A 20,442-nucleotide genomic window follows, 5' to 3' on the forward strand; every position below is an offset into this window, starting at 1 on the left:
CGTCCGACTTCAGCTCAGGTCAGGATCTCGCGGTCCGTGAGTTCGAGCCCGCATGGGGCTCTGGGCTGATGGCTCAGAGCCTGGAGCCTGCTTCCGATTCTGTGTCTCCCTCTCTCTCTGCCTCTCCCCCATTCATGCACTGTCTCTCTCTGTCTCAAAAATAAATAAATGTTAAAAAAATTTTAATAAATAAATAAATAAATAAATGTTAAAAAAAAATTAAATATCCAAACTAAACCTTGAATTCCCCGGTCAAAATGACGGAGTTCTTAAAATATATACTACTAAAATTAGAGCTTTTAGCCACAGGAAAGATAACTGCAAAGACAGGAGAAAGTTGGCACCTGTGCCACACGGTGGAGAAGCTCATTCCTTCCTCTAAGCCTGCCTAGAGGCAGCCCCTCTTTGAACTCACATAATCAATCCCGTGACTTCATTGTACACTGTGGAGGAAGCAGTAAAGCTCATACAAAGACTGTTACATGACTCTTCAGTCTTTTTTTCCCAAAGGTTATTTTGAGAGAGAGAGAGAGAGGGAGAGAGAGAGAGAACACGAGTGGGGAAAGGGCAGAGAGAGAGGAGAGAGGAAATTTCAAGCAGGCTCCACACCGTCAGCACAGAGCCTGATGTGGGGCCTGAGGGACAGTGACCTGAGCCAGAATCAAGAATCCACGCTTAACTGACTGAGTTACCCAGACGCCCCTCTTTGGTCTTTTTCAATGGTGGGTCTTCAACTCAGGCTTTTATCATTCTTCCTAAGAGACGGAGCACACCTAAGGTGAATTCTTAGGATGCCTAGGTGACTCCGTCAGTTAAGTGTCCCATTCTTGGTTTAGGCTCAGGTCATGATCTCACAGTTAAGGAGACCATGCCCCACATTAGGGATTCTTTCTTTCCCTCTCTCTCTCTCTTTCTCCCCCTCCCCAACCTCTCGGGTTAAATAAATAAACTTAAAAAAAAAAAAATACAGTGGGTTCTTCTAGCACAGGCAGACCATACCTCCATGGTGGAATTGGACACCTTGAAATGACTTGACAGTGACAGAGACAAGATGTTGTCCAGAATGGACACCACTGAAGCCAGATTGCCAGCTGTAGTTGATGGGTTTTGCCGAATGACGACTGAAAGATTTCGCACCAAGGATGACACAGCTGCCTCAGTGGCATTGCCTGCGATCACACTGAAATTCTAGGAATAAAAATGGTTAGGTTCTAGAGAACAACAAAATGCTTGTGTTTCATATACATTTTTACCCTGATTATACAGAAACTGATATTCAGTGAGATTTGGTGACTTTCCAAACTACACAGCGGGAAGTGGAAAGGTAGGCTCTACTGGCACTAAGTCCTATGTTATATCCACCATACAATGCCAAGAAATCCTTGTGGGATGAGAAGGCAAAAGGGCATATGTGGAGATAGGACTACACTTTTCATTGGATCAGGAGTTTTGCTCCTTCCTTCAGGCTCCCCTCTGCCTTCGCTACACTGAGCTAGCTCGAAAGGCAGCCAAGAAGGGATATTCCTTTCCGTTCAAAGTCAACCCAGGAATCAGATCCCATCTGTTTTCCTTTTTGCTCTCCTCAACTGACAGTGCTGTTCTCTACTCAAAGCACCTGGGATCTGCCTGCCCTCACACTTGGAGGGGACTAGTCCCAGCTATGGTCCCTGTCTGGAACCGATGTAGAGAAGGCAAGAACAAGGATAGGCTCCAGAAGCCATGTGGTCCAATCTCCCTCCCCAGTTTGCAGATGAGAAAACTCAGAAAGGAAGCAGTAAACTTTCTATAGTCTTCTGAGAAAGATCATTCTGAGTTTCATCTACAATAGCAGGGTCTCTGGCTGGGAGATAAGTTCTGCTCAATATGGACATCTATTTGCAAAATAGTGTCTGTGAACTGATCTCAGAGTCCCTTCTTTCTTTTCCTTGAGTTCTAATCCCTCACCATTTGCTTCCATCTTTCTATCCACCTTGCCTTAAGGACCTGAAGCTTTCTAAGGAAACATCATGTGGAAGTCATAGTCCAGGACTGGATATCAAGTGATCACGTTTTTAGTTCAGTGCTATTGCTACCAGAGGGACCATTAGCCTCTTAGTCTTTCAATTCCTGATCAACAAAAACGGGTTGATAAGCCAGATGGCCCTTGAGATCCATTGCAGCTCTGTCATTGTATATGGTTCACCCCTGGCTGACCCAGTCCCTGCCCAGGTTTCTGATGTGTGATCCTCTCACTTGTACTGAGTTTACAGCTTCTGACTCACACCTTCACTTAGATCTTTGATTCCCCGGCTTTCTGGACTTCTAAGGGCAGCTTAGTTGCTGTTTTACTATCTTAGAACTCTTCAGCATTGACTCATTCCTCTGTAGCACCCTCCCCACTAGAAACATCAACTCTGACTTGTTCTGACTCTCTCGGCTTCCACCTGGACTCTGCTACCCATGCCCACACAACCTGGGGTTGCCAGGCTCTGATAACACCCTCAACCTCTGTGCACTAACCACTGAGACAAATTGATATATTATCTACCGCCTAGCCCACGCTCACTGGGGGATGCCCACCGTGAAATTCAAAATACGAGACAGACACGCTTCACCTTCTTCAGTTCGCCCAGCTGAGAGTGTACACATGTCTCCTTGAGGACCTGCCACCCAGAGGGCTGGCACCTGGCTGTAATGTTTCCAGTGTAACCGCTGCTACAGGGAAGAGTGTACTCATCATTCCTGGACCCAAATCCAAAGACAATGCTGTTACACTGGGCTGGGAAAAAAAATGGAAACAAAGAGGAAAAGTGTCTAAATATTCTGGCATGCCGTATAAACCATACGGCAGTGCTTTAGAAGTCATGTTTTCAGAGACATAACCCAGGCAAAATTCAGGAGTAGAAATCTGTCCTTGATGCCCAGCTTCAGCCTTGTCAGTACCCTTTTGTCCTGTCTGGCGCCTTCCCCAAGGCTGGCTCGTGTCTGATCTGTGCCAGCACTCTTGCTTTTGATGGGCTATCAGCTAGTAAGCCGCAGGTGGAAATAAGACAGGGTGCAATCACTCTCAGGAAAGAGTTTCACTCTGCAAGGAAGTGTCAGAAAATCAGAAACTCTTCCAGGAGCGAGGGAACAAAGTAGTAATGATACGGTTAAAAGAGGAGCAGTTGCCGTGGCAGGGTGGCACGTGTGTTCCTTTGAAAGCTTCTCACATTGTGACCAGTAATGAGTTTGAGTCGTTTCCACCACAGCCTGCTGAAAAGCCCATCTTCCACAGTGTCTGCCCTGGGAACTGGAGACCAGATCGCACCGAAATAGTCCACTGAAGCTGAGTTTCATCATGGTGAGGGGGGAAAGGCTGACTGTGTCTATGGAAAGTCAGTCTTAGAACAATCCTGTATCAGAAACATTTCCAGTCTACTCCCCGAAGACACAAGGAGGCGACTAATTAAAGGACTCCCGTAACCTGAGCCAGGGAAGGGAATTGGGTAGTACCTTTTCCAAATACTCTGAAAGAGCCGTCTTCTAGTGGGAACAGCTTGCGAAGGCCTGCCTTCACCTTCTCAGCCACCTGTTCGATGGCTGACAGCAGCTCAGATGTGCTGCTGGAACCCACAACTTCAAACCCAGCAATGATGCTTCCATCCCTATAATGACTATGTGGAAAGAAAAATGAGATTCATTCAGTCACGCGGGGCCTGCCGTGTGTATGCACGGCATTGGGTCCACAGGAACACATCAAATAGATTTGGTCCCTGCCTTCATGAAGCTTACATTCTAGTGGAGAAGACAAGGCAAATAGGGAACAAGTGACCAGCATACATAAACAATTATATATAATTTATATAACATAAAATATACATATATATATAATATATACATTTAGTTAAGTGTTATGACAGACAGGTGCAATAATAAGAATAGCAGGTGGAGGGGCACCTGGGTGCTCAGCTGACTGAGGGTCTGACTCTTGATTTCAGCTCAGGTCATGATCCCCGGGTCGTGGGATCAAGCCCTGAAGCTGGCTTCATGCTGAGTATGGAGCTTGCTTGAGATGCTCTCTCTCCCTCTGCCCCTCTCCCCTGCTCGTGTGTTCTCTCTCTTTCCAGAATAAAATAAAATAAAATAAAATAAAATAAAATAAAATAGCTTTAAAAAATAAGAATAGCAGGTAGAGATGAGGCTCACTTTAAATAAGGCTGGATAGAAAGGCTTTTCTGTGCAGAGAGTCTCTGAAGCTGAGGCCCAAATGATAAGAAGAAAAGCTAGTATTGCAAAGAACATCGATGTAGCGTGTCAGCACGTGTGAAGGCCCGCATGCAGGAAAATGTCTATGAGTGGGACAAGTTGAAAGACTAGCTTCCAGGGGTGGCTGGGTGGCTCAGTCAGTTAAGCATCTGACTTCGGCTCAGGTCATGATCTCGCTGGTCCCAGGGTCGAGCCCTGCGTCAGACTTTGTGTTGACAGCTCAGAGCCTGGAGCCTGTTTCAGATTCTGTGTCTACCTCTCTCTCTGCTCTTCCCCCGCTTGCTCTCTCTCTCTCTCTCTCTCTCTCTCTCTCTCAAAAATAAATAAACATTAAAAACAATAAAAAAAAGATAAAGTCTAGCTGCCAGGTCAAGAACCGAAGTTGCTTCTCAATGTGCAAATTCTTCAACTGCGTTGAAGAATTCTAGCATAACTAAGTTTTCAATGAGCAGGAGAGAAATGGTAGAAGATTATATTAGATAAGCAGCCAAGAGCCAGATCGAATAGGGCCTTAGAGTTTGAATTTTATTTTTTATTAAAAGGTTTTATTCTTTAGTAAAAGTCAGTGGTATGCTCAGGTTTATTGCTGAAGAGCATCACTCTGGCTGCTGCATAGAATGGACTGAAGAGAGGGAAATACGGGGAAACAGGAGGACCCATTAGGAAAGAGGTGATGGTGGCTTGAACTTGGGGGCAGTGTATGTGGAGAGAAATGGCCAGGTTGTACTTGAAGACTGAGCCACTGGAATTGCTAAGGATGCTGGGAATGGAGAAAAGAACCGGTCAAGAATGACTCCAAGGGATAGAAAAAACAAATTGCGGTATATTCATACAATGGAATAGCACTTGGCAATAAAAAGGAGGCAGCCCCTGACACTGAGAAAAACAAGAATGACCCTCGAAGACATTATGCTGAGGGAAAGAAGTCAGACACACAAAACAATTACACATTGGGTGATTCCATTTGTATGAAGTTCTAGAATAGACAAAACTAGCCTATGATGATAGAAAAATGAGCAGTGGTTATTTCTAGTGGCAGGTAAGGCATCGAATTGGCTAGAAAGAGGCACAAGGGAACTTTCGGGGTGATGAAAATGTTCTGTCTTATTAAAAGGTGGCTGATGCAAGCATTTGTCAAAGCTTATTAAACCGCACACATGAGGTTTGAGCATATCACTGTACATAATTATATCTCAGTAAAAAATGATCACAAAGGATGACTCCAAGTTTGGGTCTCTGCAACTAGAAGACTAGCACCGCTGTAACTGAGATGGGCATGATAGCAGGAGAAGTAGGTTAAAGGTTCTGAGAAGAAAAGTTGGAGGACCCCTGTTTTGGACACATTATATGTGACGTGCCTGCTAGAACACCAAGTGGAGATGCTCACAGGTTGTTGGATATTTGGGTTTGGACTTTATGAGAGGAGCCAAGCTCAAGTAATAAATTTAGAAGCCATCAGCATACACATGGTGTTCGAAGTCATGAAAACAAGTGAGATCACATATATTAAGTTAATCCTGCAATAATTCCATGAGGTACACATTGTATTAGCCCCATTATGTAGATGAGGGAGCTGGAATCCTAAAGAGAAGTTGGGTCAAGCAATTATTAGTTATTAACTGATACTCCAAATATCAAATTCTTAATCACTACACCGAACTACCACTCACAATGTATGAATAAATCCAAATATTCTTTTAGGTAGTGAGAATCACAATGTCTTTGCATCAACATAGTTCTTCTATCAAGAAAACATTGTTTCCAAAATATTTTCCTGCCTATTATTTCATTTGATTTAATGAAGCTAAATCAGATTCCACATGTATTAACAGTACTGTTTAACAGAGAAATAAATTGAGACACTAAGAAATTAAGATTTACTTTAAATCATATACATAAAGAGTGAAACCTAAATAATATTATTTTATAGACTTATGCCTATTTTAGCTTTGACTTTTTCTACAAATTATTGGAGACAGCTTATAAGACATTTGGAATGGAATATACATAGGAAATATAAAATGGAGGGGCACCTGGGTGGTTCAGTCAGTTAAGCGTCCAGTTTCAGCTCAGGTCATGATCTCACAGTTCATGAGTTCAAGCCTCACATCGGGCTCTGTGGTGACAGCTCAGAGGTTGGAGCCTGCCTACGTATTCTGTGTCTCCCTCTCTCTCTCTACCCCTCCCTGACTCACACTCTGTCTCTCCGTCTCTCAAAAATAAAAATTGAAAACAAATTTTTTTTGAAGAAATATAAATGGAAAGCCAGGACCAAGGTAAAGAAAAATATGAATATTGAAGACAAAAATTACTGATTAAGTTTCAAGTTTGTCTATGCATTCAGTGACTGCAAAGTCAGAAGGAAAATATGATTCATTGTATAGACTTTAGTATAAGAAAAAAGAAGTGGGGCACCTGGGTGGCTCATTTAGTTAAGCGTCCAACTTCAGCTCAGGTCGTGATCTCGCGGTTTGTGAGTTCGAGCCCCGCATCAGGCTCTGTGCTGACAGCTCAGAGCCTGGAGCCTGCTTCGGATTCTGTGTCTCCCTCTTCCTCTGCCCCTCTCCCACTCCCACTCTGTCTCTCTCTCCTTCAGAAATAAATAAACATTGGGGCGCCTGGGTGGTGGGGCGCAGTCGGTTAAGCGTCCGACTTCAGCCAGGTCACGATCTCGCGGTCCGTGAGTTCGAGCCCCGCGTCGGCTCTGGGCTGATGGCTCAGAGCCTGGAGCCTGTTTCCGATTCTGTGTCTCCCTCTCTCTCTGCCCCTCCCCCGTTCATGCTCTGTCTCTCTCTGTCCCAAAAATAAATAACAACGCAGAAATAAATAAGCATTAAAAAAAGAAAGAAAGAAAAAAGAAGCAGTGTCCTTCTTAGTGCTGAATTTTAAAGAAAATTATCCACGTGGGCCTGTATATAAGAACAAGGGATATCTGGAAGGATAAGATCCAGGACAGTATATTGATGGCAAATGCTGTTGAAAATTTCCTATAGCTATTCTTTAACTATGAAAAAAAATATATATATATATGAAGTCAAGTTCTCTGACCTCTATGCCACTTCCTCTATCCAGCAGATTATAAATAGTTAGGAATCAATGTACACATGGCTAACTAACCATATCACTTTTGGAATGAAAGCATAAACAAAAAGATAATTTACTAAATATCTCTTTATTTGCTGTAGACAATGCCTACTGGGTTATGAGTTATGGTGCATACATGATACCTGCAGAAAAATATAATGGTTCACCGTAGGCTGCCCCCACAGCTCCCAGTTATACAGCTTTGTACCATATCGCCCTGTGCTTAGGACAGAGAAAAACCATCCCTCTGCAACCCATAACCCTCATCTCCACCCCTCATCCTGTTCCATACGTGCACACCACGATCTCCTGCTTCATCCCAAGTTCTCCCACTGTGGGTTTGCAGTTCCAGTCTCTAATCTATAGCTTGGAGAAGGCCATTCAATATTTAAGTTTCCTCTTCTGACATTTAAAAGCATTACAGAATCGCTTCTCGGCCTTTTGGCTAAGCATTACAGACTTTTGTCTAGTTTTAGTAAGAATACTAGAAAGACCAGTTCTGCCCTATTTGCTGTCAAGGTCATTTGGGAACCTAGCACTAGGAATTCTTCAGGGTGGGTGCACAATTCTGAGGATGCCCTTCTAAGGCCATTGTGTTACTTACCGAAATTGGGTGACATGAACCGACTCAAAATCTTGAATTCTTTTGAATGCTTCTTTAAGCTTACAAACAGAAAAAAGGGCGACATGTTGATCTTTGCCCCCATTCGAGGAAGATATTTAAGCAAAAAACTGATGGAGATAATAAATTTACCAACAGAACCACTGAGCAAAGAGATACCACAAGAGGTAGTTGCTATTATACAAATATAGTTCAAATGGCACTTGAGAATCTACACACACACACACACACACACACACACACACACACACGAGTCACACCATTTATTTTTTAGTTTGCTAATAAAGATGGAAGAACCAATTTGTTTTAAGGGGGGATTGGGTGCCAGATAACACAATTTTACCCCCGAAATGTATGTTTTCTCCCTCATAAAAATACGACATAAATTTCCATATGCATTGAAACTGAATCTATTGGAAAGTATCTGTGTATGTCTTCAGTGAAAATCACATCTGAACCATCATCCGAGGCAGACGGGCACTAACCGAATTTTTGGATGACTTCGTTATATAGTCCAGAATTTTTCTCAATAATTCTATTTAGCCTCTAACAAGAGAAGCTTCTTTCCAGAACAAATCCCAGATGCTGACAATTGAGCCTAGATCATGAAAATTTTCTTTTGACAAATAAAAAAACAGAAAACAATCAAGAAGACTCGGTAGGATATGACTCACATAAATGAGCAAAAGTGAACACAAGAGAAATGGAACGAAGTCAATTACTAAAACTCTCCCAGAAAGAGAATGTTCAATGTACGTCAGTTGTGAGCTATGTGATTAACTGTTCTGTAATAACTCATTGAATGTGAATGATTAAGAATATGCATTAAATAAACACGCGGAATTGAAAACACTTGAACTTATGTTTAGCCAACAATTTCTTATGTAATAAGCAGAAAGTGCTTACTTGAATTTCAATTCCAGTTGTATACTTGGAATATGAAGGAGAAGATGAATTCAAAAGGTCTTTGGTAAATCGTTCATTGATTTTGAAAGTGCCCCAAACCTCTACGGGAAATAAAAAGAGGTTGATAGATATAAAAATTATTCGCTTGAATTTATGACAGCATAAAATTACAGAAGTACATTTGGAGCCCATCTATTTAACAGCAGTATTTCAATTTCTTTTTGTAATGACTGTTCACCTAAAATAATATAGGAAGTGTACATAAAACTAGATTTTCAACCGTGAATTTGTAACGTAACAGGAAAGTGCTGGTGATCAAGACAACTTTATAAGTAGGTAAACGTGTGGCCACCATGTGTGGTTAAAAAAAAAAAAAATCAGTCACTTAACCCTGAAATACATGCCCATCTAGACATTGAACTTAAATACTGTCCCCATTAAAAATTAAGAAACAAAACAAAACAATAAAACACTACTTGCTATCTCTAGCATATGCTTGTTTACCCATTGCTGGTACTTTTCTGTTCAGGGACAAGTTGTTGCCCATTTTTATATGGATAAATACCATTTATCCTTCATTAAGGACCTAGTGAAATGTACTTCCTGTGCAAGCCATCCCCTGATCCCCAGTTGCAAAGATTCTTTCCTTCCTCTAAATTCCTACAGTCCTTTGTTCATACCCCCTTTACAACCTCTTGTACAGACATATCTATTTGTGAGCATTTCTCACGTTTATATGTCCCTGCTCCACTTTGGGAAGACCTTTGTGAGTGTAATCCCTGTCTCATCCATGGTTGTCTCTCTTCAAGATGGAATAGACACAGACCACCCTTCAAAAGGTAGACTTTCATTCAAATTTGTTGAGGAAAATATATTATCTTCTTTCTTGTATTGTAGCCTAACCTCCCCAACTAGCCTTCTAATTCATACATAGAGAGAAGTGCTTCATTGTGTCCTCCCAGAATTTGCCTCTGATCCGGGTATAAAGATGGCGTTTCATAAATATGCATTGCCTTCGTGAATTGGCATCGTCCTGGGAAGGGGAGCGAGAAATGTCCAGAAGATCTGGGCTATTTCAGTTTCTCCTTCACTCTTTGCTCAGCTCTGCCCAAATCCAAAGCTTCAAGATAACTGGAGTAATCTCTGAGGAAACTTTTTAAAGACCTTCAAGCCCTGAAGCCCATGTCATTTGGCTCGCCTCATCACCCACTGAACATAAACCTAAGGCGACAGCTCACTCAGCTTCCACTGGTTTCCTAAAATAGATTTTTAATTTCTTGTTTTGTTTGGTAATGCATTCAGTACACCTACCTGTTGGCAATTTTGAACATGTATTTCAATATAATCACTATGTGCTCCTCCCTGCTCTCACACCTCTAGACTTCCCTTTTCTGAAAGCTGATGTTGGCAAATGAAATGAAAGAAGGCAGGAAAGAAAATCATTTACTCAAGCAGCTCCCCTACTTGGGATTTCGGTGCATCTCCCTAAATCTCAATAAAATCAGAGAATTGCAGAGCTCAGCTAGATGAACCTCAGGGTTGAATTGATGCTCAAATATCAACTTGCACGTCTGAATTTTCTGCAATTAGGATGTTCTCACTGTGTGCAGTTAAGCCTAGTGGGGTATACTGTTACCACCTTTTGATGACCCTGCAAACACTAACTCTGCTAGTGGAATACGTGGGTGAAGAGCTGGGGTTCCCTCTCCATGGCTTGTTGGGTGCCGGGGTGCAGGCCTGGAGCTCTCCTCCCAGCACCCTGATGTGCTTACTTGCTCTCTCGCAGAAACTGAGGCTCTGGGTGAGGTTGTTGAGATAACAGTCACAGCTCTGGAGGGCTCCGGCCGTGTGAAGGTAGCATTTCTGGGGATCAAGGCATGAGGGAGGGAACCAGGAATAGCCGTCCTCACAGGAACACTGCAGGACCCCATTCTGGTGCCCACAGTCTGCACAGAAAACAGAGCTTGGTCTCGCGGGGTCTGATTTATCAATTGACTAGCGTTGAGTTCTCATCCTTGTTTCTGACTTAGAGTCTGAACCCAGTGTTTCCCACCAAAAGCCAGAAGGATAAAACTAGGATGGCGATGTGTTTAAGGTAAGGAAACGTCCAACTCAATAGATTCTGAGGCTGATATCAAACGCTTGGCAAACATAAAATCAAGTGGCTGGGTCAAGCATCCAAAGAAAGGATGAATGCCCAGTAGATAGCCCTTGGAATGGCAAAGAGAAGCAAAAGAGGGTATACAAACCTGATAGCTATTTAAGAGTTCTAGAAGGTATTTCTCCACTACTTCATTGCAGGCTCCTCTTATCTACCTAACACCGTTTTTAGGTAGGCCCCTTAAGCAAGATGGCAAACACCGAGAGACATTTTTGAGAGTCATGAGGAAAAATTCCATCAGCCAATTCTGTAGTCTCAGTTCCTAACTGACCAAAAATGCCCCATCAAAAGGCATTCCTTTATAATAGACAAAAAACTGGAACAAAGTCACCAGACATCCTTGTGAAAACATGCATCATGATATGCAGTGAATGATTCTTTAATTTTGCCATATGTCAGAACCACCTGGAGGGTCTCATCCCAAAGTTTCTGATTCAGTAAGTCTGGGATGGGGCCAAGGATTTGGATTTCTATTAAGTTCCCTGATAATGCTGCTGCTGCTAATCTGGGCACCATACTTTGACAACTACTGCTTTAGACAAATCGTTTAACATCTCTGAACCCCAGCATTGTGGTCATTAGTGCTGTTTGTCAATTAGTTCTTGCTCTTTTCCAAGCACATAGTAAGATTACATATCTTGCCCCCACCTCCTCCCCTTCCCCGAGGTTGAATGGAACCATGAAACCAGTTTTGGTCAATAAATTGTGAGCAGAACTAATGTGTGTCACTTCTGAGGTGGAGAATTCAACTGCCAATGTGAAACCCTCTATTTTTCCATTTCTTTTTGGCTCAAACTGGGTACATTTGAGGTAGTTTCTGATTGATTAGCCTGGATTCCCAAGTGACACAAACACAACCATGCTGCCAAACTGCAGTAGAGATATAGCGTGAAGAAGGAAGAACGCATGTATCCTTTCCGGCCACAGATATGGTGGGGATGGTTGTCTCCATAGCATAACCTAACCTATCCTGACTGATACACCCACCTTCCCCATTTCTACTCCCAGTTCCCAGAGGGCAGATTTACATGTGGTGGCCTTTGCGCTGATAATCTTCATTGGTTCATGTAACCATAACAATGGAGGCTTCAAAAGCTTCAGAAAATTCTTCAAGTGTCTCTTCTCCTTGGAATCTCTGTAGGCCACCTGAAGCAGCAGCTCATATTCCTGGACTGAGCCTAAAGACAGGAAGAGAGTCAGGAGTCTCCTCTTTCAGCCTGAGAGACAAATATTGTCAAGGAAGCCACCATGAAGCAACCATCACATGTAGTCTGGGGGGTCACAGGCTGGGCCACAAAGCTTGTTACTGACATCTGCTCGTCCAGACATTAAGTACAAATGAGCGTCCAGAGCAAACACTTGCAGGCAGTCCCACATGTGAGTGATATATGTCTATCCCCCCACTTCTGCTCAGGCAGCTGCTCCCACTCTCCCTGACCCACCCTGGCCTCCCCCTGCTGACTTTACACAGTTCCTCAGGACATCCAAGGTCACGTTTCAGGGATCAAGACCCAAGGGAGAAGATGGGAGAAAATCCGAGTCACTCTTCCTTCTTACTCTCTCAGCTCTGGGCTCCTTGAAGTATCTCTGGCATAAAACCCCCAGTCTCACACTTAGCAAAGAGCCCTTTTTTCTCCTGGGAAGAGGTTCCAGCAATTAGCCAAGTTTGAGTACCTTATGTGATGTGCAAAAGCCAAACGAAACCAGACCCTACTCAAGTCTCATCAATGCCTTATCACTGAGGAGCAGCACCTTTTGTTTCCCTAAGGAGAGGCCATTAAGCGTTCTGGGCTCAGAAAGAATATGAGTCCTGTGAGTATTCTCTCACCCAGAACTCATTTAGGCACGTTCACGTGAAAGTTAGTGCACGATTTCATGGGGTTTCAAGATCCTCCAAAGCTCATCTATGGATCCCAGATTGAGAACGTGAAGGACCTTAGAGAAAAAGGGGGAAAAGGTGAACATCCTTTTATTCTGGGTCTCCTTTGATTTCCACTGGCAGTGAAATCTCTTAGAAGTCTTAGATTTCTCGGGACATCCATGCTTTTTGCAGGGACAGATGAGCTGGGAGCTTCTATGAGACTGTCCCATTTCTTAGGGACCTGGTGGGGATGTCCAAGCAAAAAGGAAATTTGTAGAGAAAAAAATCAGCAGATCAACCCCTAGACTTTTCAGAAGGCAGGAAGCTGGCTGAGGCTAACATGTTCCAGAACATTTATAAGAGCTTCCTATCTGCCATAACTTCCACCATCTCACTCCATAAAGCCTCAGCCCTGCCTCTTTCTCTCCCCTCCCTTTGTAGGCTGGAGCCTCTGCCCCAGGTTTGGGAGCCACACCAAGTAGAGAGAGCTAAGGGGACTCCTGTTCCCACTGCCCAAGCAGGTAAGAGGTGGGGGAATGGTCAGTGTCAGAGGTTAATGGCACTGGTTCTGGAGTCAGGTTGACTGGGTTTTAATCATTCCATTTGCCCCTAGCTCTGTTTTTAATTTCACTATCTATAAAATAAAGATGACCACTGTTCCTAAATGAGAGGGTCAATGTGAGGATTTAATTCGTCTAATGCACTTAAAATAGTGCCTGGCATCTAGTAACAGCTCAATAAATACTAGCTGTATTTTTACTCTGAGGGAAAATGTATCCATGGCATTCCAAATTGAATTTTTATTTCACTTTCTGAAGAATCATAGCCAGCCTTGCATGGTGGTAAGTTCAATGACACCATTAGAACGCTGTTTTATGACAGACCACTGCACTGGTGAAAGGCTTTTGTGGACTGACCCAGGAACCGAACAACCATCTGTGGACATCATTATTTCCAAGAAATATATTCGGTGCTTGAAACGTCAGAACGACAAATTGAATTTCAGAACACAACCCATTTCTCGACTGAGAGTTGTACCCACTAATGACTTTGTTAGGATTGAGATAAGGAAGGAAAGGGGGAGCTATTTGTCAGGTATGGTGCAGGATGCTATGCCTTCGTATGTTATTTAACCTTCACAAATGTTTTGCTAGTAGGGATTGCTGTTATTCTCATTTCACAGATTTAGGGTCATACCACCAGTCACAAGCACTACTGAGGTTTGAACCCTGGTCCCTTGGCACCAGTGTCTATCACACCACACTCTACAGGAGTCTCACCTGGATGATTTTTCTTATTCACAGTGAGTCCTCTTTTTGTTTTCATGCCTTCATTTCTCTATTTAAGAGGGGAACAAAAGAATAATTACAACATGGCCTTGTAATGATGTACTTCATAAGGCGCTGTTGGAACTCCCAGAACAATTGAAATTATGGATCTAAAAATCCAAGCCAGGGATGGTGGAGAGGTGGCCAGAGAAGACCTCACTGAGGCAACTTTTGAGCACAACCCTGAAGGAGGTGAGGAACTGAGAATCCCTGGAAAAGAACTTTCCAGGCAGAGGGAACAGCACATGCAATATCCTTGGGATGAGAACATGCCTGGCATGGGAGGACAGAATGAGGAGGCCAGAGTAGCTCAGCGGAATGGGTAAGGGGAGAGGGGCAGGAAGTGAGATCAGAGAGTATCTCCAAGGAGACAGGCTGTGTAGATCTTTATAGGCTATAGCAATGGTTTAGCTTTTACTTCAGTGAGATAGGAACCCACCGGAGAGTTCTGAACAGACGTGAGAATGCTCTACTTTACTTTTTAGAAGGTTCAATCCCGCAGCCATGTTAGGAACAGACAAGCACAAAAGCAATGAGAGCATCTCAAGAGTTAGTGCAATAACACAGGTGAGAGATACTGAAGGTGTGGATTGAGGTGGTAGCCATAGAGGTAATGAGAAATGTTTGAATTCTGGGTGTGTTATAAAGATAAAGCAAAACAAAACAAGAGCCAATGGTTTAGATATGGATTATGAGGAGAGTCAAGCACGAAAATAAATTTTCTTCCCAGGCATCTAGAGGGACAATGGCACCACTTGCTGAAATGAGAAAGGAGAAGCAAGCTTGGCAAGGAAAAACTCAAGAATTTAATTTTGGACTCATTAACTTAAGGGGCCTATTGGACACCCAACTGGAAATAGCAAGTAGGTAGTAGATACACAGGGTTAGAGTTCAGGGGAAAAGGCTGAGAGGTAGATGTAAATTGGGGAGCCATCAGAGAACATTAAAACCATGATCCTAGATGAAAGCATCAAGAAAGTGAGCGTAGAGAGGGAAGAGAGTCCAAGGATTGCCCATGCCAATCTGTATGCCTCTTCTTGGTCAAAGAAACCATAGGAAGGAATGTGCTGAGCTAGCAGAGATCTCCAAGATGGTTCAGCCTGAGTTCCTTATTTTGCAGTTCGATCATCTAAGCTCGAGGAGATGAAACTGTTTGTCCAAGGCTACACAGCTCATGTTGGTGATGTTGAGACAAGAGCCCAGGACTTCTGATTCCAAGTCTACTAACTTATATAGCTCCAGTTGCTGAGGGAGTGATAGGTTCTCAAAGTGCAGAGGGAGAGAAGAGTGGCGGTAAGGAGGAAAAATGGGGCATGTGCCAACTCACCCCCAGGAAGCCTTCCCCGCCGTCAGTGAGTGTGAAGAAAGAGATGAGCCAGAGCATGTGCAATTTCATCTTCAGCTGGTCTCCCTCCTTACCGTGGACTCAACCGGGCTCACGGTCTGTGGCCAGACGATTGATGTACCATGCAAGGCTGCAAAGCTGATGCAAAAAAAACCAAAAAAAAAAAAAAACAAAAAAAAAAAAAGAACAAAACCAAAACTAAAACCAAAAAAAACCCAAAAAACCAAACAACAAAAAACCACCACCAACACCAAAAACAAAAACAAAAAAACAAGTCGTTCAAGCCAAAATTTAAAAATGCACACAGTGGTTGGGCCTAAATGAGCAGATCAGAAGCCCTGAGTGTTTGATGATTTTTCCATTTCACGTGTGTAGCCTGAGATACCATTACTTTCGCTCCAGGAGCAGAAGGTATTAAGTCTCTGTCTTTCCAAACTTCCCAGAAAATTGCTCAAGAGCACTCAAATTTGCCTAAACACAGGCTATTTTATTTTATTTATTTATTTAAAAAAAAATTTTTTTACATTTATTTTTGAGAAACAGAGACAAAGAGTGAACAGGGGAGGGGCAGAGAGAGTAGGAGACACAGAATCTGAAGCAGGCTTCAGGCTCTGAGCAAGTGGTCAGCACAGAGCCTGATGTGGGGCTCGAACCCACGAACTGTGAGATCATGACCTGAGCCGAAGTCGGACGCTCAACCGAGTGAGCCACCCAGGCGCCCCAACACAGGCTATTTTAAAATTATGACTTGCTTAACTTTGTGACTAAATGCATTCAACATCCAGCCTTTTTATATTTCACGGTTTCCCTTTTATCAGTAAAAGCAAGCATTAAAATAACCAATGATCCTTAGAAGCATTAATATATATGGAATATATATTGGAATATATATGGAATCAGTGTTTAAGCATAAAATAATGAAGCAATGCAGCAAATTTCCTTCTTTATAGTTGACGTAATTATCAACGAATTATCCTCAAGCTTATGGTTATGTGAGAAGAATTGAGACAAAATTCAGCACATGGTCAGGGTCACAAAATTCATCATTTATACCCGGGTTATTTGGTGTCAACAACAAAAAATCACCATAAGTTAGAATTGTTCTGTCCAATATAGTAGCCACGGGATACATGTGGCAGTCTGAATTTTAATTTTAATTACAATAAAATGAAATGAACAATGCAACACCTCAGTCACACCAGCCATTTTTCAGGTATTCGATAACCACATGTAGCTGGCAGCTACCAATATTAGGCAGTGTAGACACAGGACATTTCTGTTATTGCCAAAAGTTTTATTAGGCACAGAATAGTATTCAGCCTTAAAATAAAAGGAAATCCTGTCCCATGATACAATATGGGTAAACCTCAAGAGCATTATATTAAGAAAAAGAAGCCAACTGCAAAAAGGCAAATCCTGTATGATTCCACTTGTATAAAGTATCTAAAGTAGTCAGGCTCATAGAAATGGAAAGTAGAATGGCAGTTGCCAAGGGCTTGGGGGAGGGGGAAATGGGGACTTGCTATTTCATGGGTCTAAGTTTCAGTTTTGCCAGATGAGAAAGTTCCAGAGATCTGATGTATACCAATGTGAATATACTTAATTAACACTACTGAAACCACACACTTAAAAATGGTTAAGGTGGCACATTTTACGTGGGGTTTTTCTCACAATGTTTGAAAAGTGGTATTGGACAGCATCGACAGAAATGAAGGAGTGCAATGGGCTCGCAACATTCTTTCACATCGCCATAGGAAACGACGAAAAAATAGGATTCCTAGCCTCGATAACCCACCATTAGAATAAGTGTGCTTGACCAGCAGCACAGAAAACGCAGAGTTGGACCCTGCCTTCCAGCTCTTACCTTGTTTCCTGGGTGTACCTTAACCCTCACACAAGTCCTGACATGCCTGACAGGCCCCCACACTTTGCCCTCTGGTCTACAAGAAGAGAAAAAAGGCATTAGGGACAGGATAAAGACTACCACAGGCGTGGCCTACGTGTCAGCAGCGATCCTTTCCAGGGCTTTCTAGGGAAGTAAGAAAAATAAGCAATGAACCATATACAACTTTTGTGTTTACCTTCTCCCCTTAGGTGAATTTCGGTCCTCTCCCGTCGCTACCTTCCCACTTGCCAAAACTCCTTCAAAATCTACTGATTTTTAACTTTCTTTGAGCAGCAGCCTATGCTCCAGATTGTTCTTATAGATTCTTGCTTCTCAAAATTTATCTTCTTCGGGTCCTATTTCCTCTGGCCTGCTCTGTGCATTCTCAAAGTGATGGGTATTTGTGCTTAGGGCAGTGTTTTTCAAACATTTTGACCAGGCTCGATAAAAAGAAATATATTTTATAACATGTGCATGTATAGACACACGTATAATAAAATGTAGGAGTATGTATGTATAAATAACAGAACAGAATAGTTAAGTAACAGAACAATTCTGTGAAATGGAACTTAATAATTTCTGCGACGTGCCCTTGGACATTTCTATTTGTTTTTTTGTGTGTGTGGTTGCTGTTGTTTTTATTCAAATTCCAGTTAGTTAACATACAGTGTAATATTAGTTTCAGGTGTACAAAATAGTGATTTCACACTTCCATACATCACTTGGCGCTCATCACAGCAAGTGCCCTCCTTAGTCTCCATTGTCCATTTAACCCATCCTCCCACCTACCTCCTCTCTGGTTAACCATCAGCTTGTTCTCTTTAGTTAATTTTTTTTTCAACGTTTATTTATTTTTGGGACAGAGAGAGACAGAGCATGAACGGGGGAGGGGCAGAGAGAGAGAGGGAGACACAGAATCGGAAACAGGCTCCAGGCTCTGAGCCATCAGCCCAGAGCCTGACGCGGGGCTCGAACTCACAGACCGCGAGATTGTGACCTGAGCTGAAGTCGGACGCTTAACCGACTGCGCCACCCAGGCGCCCCTTGTTCTCTTTAGTTAAAAGTGTCTTGGTTTATCTCTCTCTCTCTCTGTCTTTTTCCCTTTTCTCATTTGTTTTGTTTCTTAAATTCCACATTTGTGGAAAGCTATTTGTCTTTCTCTGACTGACATATTTCAATTTAGTGTAATAGTGTCCAACTCTACCCATGTCATTACAAATGGCAAGATTTCATTCTTTTTTATGGCTGAGTAATATTACACACACACACACACACACACACACACACACACGCACGCACACGCACACACACATACCACATCTTTATCCATTCATCAGTTGGTTATTTCCATATCTTGGCTATTATAGTTAATGCTGCTATAAACATCAGGGTGCATGTATCCCTTTGTATTCTTCAGGGAAATACCTAGCAGTAAAATTTTTGGGTAGTAAAGTAGTTCTAGTTTGAACTTTTTGAGGAATCTCCATACTGTTGTCCAGAGTGGCTGCACCAGTTTGCATTCTTACCAACAGTTCAAGAGGGTTCCCCTTTCTCCACATCCTCGTCAACACCTGTTGTTTCTTGTGTTGTTGATTTTAGCCATTTTGACAGATGTGAGGTGATATCTCATTGTGATTTTTATTTGTGTTTCCCTAATGATGAGTGACGTTGAGCATTTTTTCATGTATGTGTTGGCCACCCAAATGTCTTCTTTGGAAAAATGTCTATTCATGTCTTCTGTCCATTTTTTAATTGGATTATTCATTTCCTGAGTGTAGAGTTCGTTAAGTTGTTTTACAGATTTTGGATACTAACTTCTATCAGATATGTCACTTGCAAATATCTTCTCTAATACCATAGGCTACCTTTTAGTTTTGTTGATTATTTCCTTCACTATGCAGAAACTTTTCATCTTGATAAAGTCCCAATAGTTCCAATACCTTCTTGGAGTGCAGCCACATTGCAGAGGAAGCCTGTGCTCTTTCCAACCCCATTTTCACTTTTTCTCCACCTCCAGGGAAAACATTTTAATGTCAGTTCCTGAGCACTGTTTGGACCACGGTCTGTAGTGGTGAAGATTTCAAAGAGGGAACCAGTCTCTGTGCCTGTAAGGTGTGATCTATCCTGTCCTTGTGCAAGGGTCTGTGTCCCAGTGGGAGGCTCGCCCTCATATGGGTCTTTCTCTCAATTCTCCCTCTCAATCTCTCTCTGAAAAATCTTCTTTCTCACCTATGTTGTCCAGACTGGAGGCTGCAAACCCAACCCAATAAGGCCTAGATGACAGCCTGGGCGTCATAAGGAAACTCTTTCTCATACTTTTGGCCCCTTTATCCACTCTTCCTCCCATGTGGAGGGTGTATTCCAGGCTGTCTCCTCGGACTTGCTAGAAATGGTAAACTGTCACTTACAGTCAGGACTTCAGAACAGTGATTCTCAGTCACCGCTCTGTAGGCCAATCATGAATAGCTAGACTATAAAACAAGATGGGGAAAGAAGAAGCGGATGAGAAAAGAAAACACTGGGAAGCTCATTAGAAAATGCAAGTGTCTGCATCCCACCCTAAGCGTACTAAATCTCAAACAGGCTAGGCCCAGCCATGTACATTATTAAAGTTACCAAGAGATGCTGGCCTCCAGGCAGGTTTGAGAGTTATTATTCTAGACTGGTTCTGGGATAGGAAAAAGGAGTTCTGCCCTAAGGCCAACCCTGTGATTTGAATTCTAATGTGGGGCTTGGGACCAAAGCTCAAACTAATCAAATTTTTTTCTTTGCTCCCTTGGTGTAAACACCTCCTCCTTAGATAGAGTTGGAAGACTGGATTTCAGGTAACTAATGGCTAATGTTTCAGTGTTAAGTATGTGCCATACAACATTTGGGACACGATTCATTGTCCAGAATTATTCGTTGTTTGTCTGAAATTCAAATTTAACTGGGCATCCTCTATTTGCCAACTAGTCAAAGGTGGGAAAATGGTATCTCAAGGCACATGGATCAAAACAAGCACTGTAGTTGAATTGTCCAGG

General features: G+C 42.6%; 1 protein-coding gene across 3 annotated transcripts in view; it reads right to left on the reverse strand.

Moving 5' to 3' along the window:
- Positions 1 to 20,442, reverse strand: part of ADGRF1 (adhesion G protein-coupled receptor F1) — a 41,219-nt gene that overhangs the window by 12,189 nt on the left and 8,588 nt on the right. For 2 of the 3 annotated variants that reach the window (XM_040473711.1, XM_040473709.1), the window contains exons 1-9: positions 15,517 to 16,058; positions 14,142 to 14,199; positions 12,029 to 12,178; positions 10,612 to 10,785; positions 8,840 to 8,940; positions 7,916 to 7,974; positions 3,475 to 3,635; positions 2,595 to 2,758; positions 1,000 to 1,188 (exon numbers count right to left, since the gene is read on the reverse strand). In XM_040473711.1, the coding sequence (XP_040329645.1) occupies positions 1,000 to 1,188; positions 2,595 to 2,758; positions 3,475 to 3,635; positions 7,916 to 7,974; positions 8,840 to 8,940; positions 10,612 to 10,785; positions 12,029 to 12,178; positions 14,142 to 14,199; positions 15,517 to 15,585 (1,125 nt within the window). In that variant the 5' untranslated portion in view covers positions 15,586 to 16,058. Of the gene's footprint in view, positions 1 to 999; positions 1,189 to 2,594; positions 2,759 to 3,474; positions 3,636 to 7,915; positions 7,975 to 8,839; positions 8,941 to 10,611; positions 10,786 to 12,028; positions 12,179 to 14,141; positions 14,200 to 15,516; positions 16,059 to 20,442 lie in introns of those variants that run through there. The other variant, XM_040473710.1, reaches the window with a different exon arrangement.

Source organism: Herpailurus yagouaroundi, unplaced genomic scaffold, assembly GCF_014898765.1.
Source record: "Herpailurus yagouaroundi ecotype Mexico unplaced genomic scaffold, PumYag 139, whole genome shotgun sequence".
Classification (NCBI taxonomy): domain Eukaryota; kingdom Metazoa; phylum Chordata; class Mammalia; order Carnivora; family Felidae; genus Herpailurus; species Herpailurus yagouaroundi.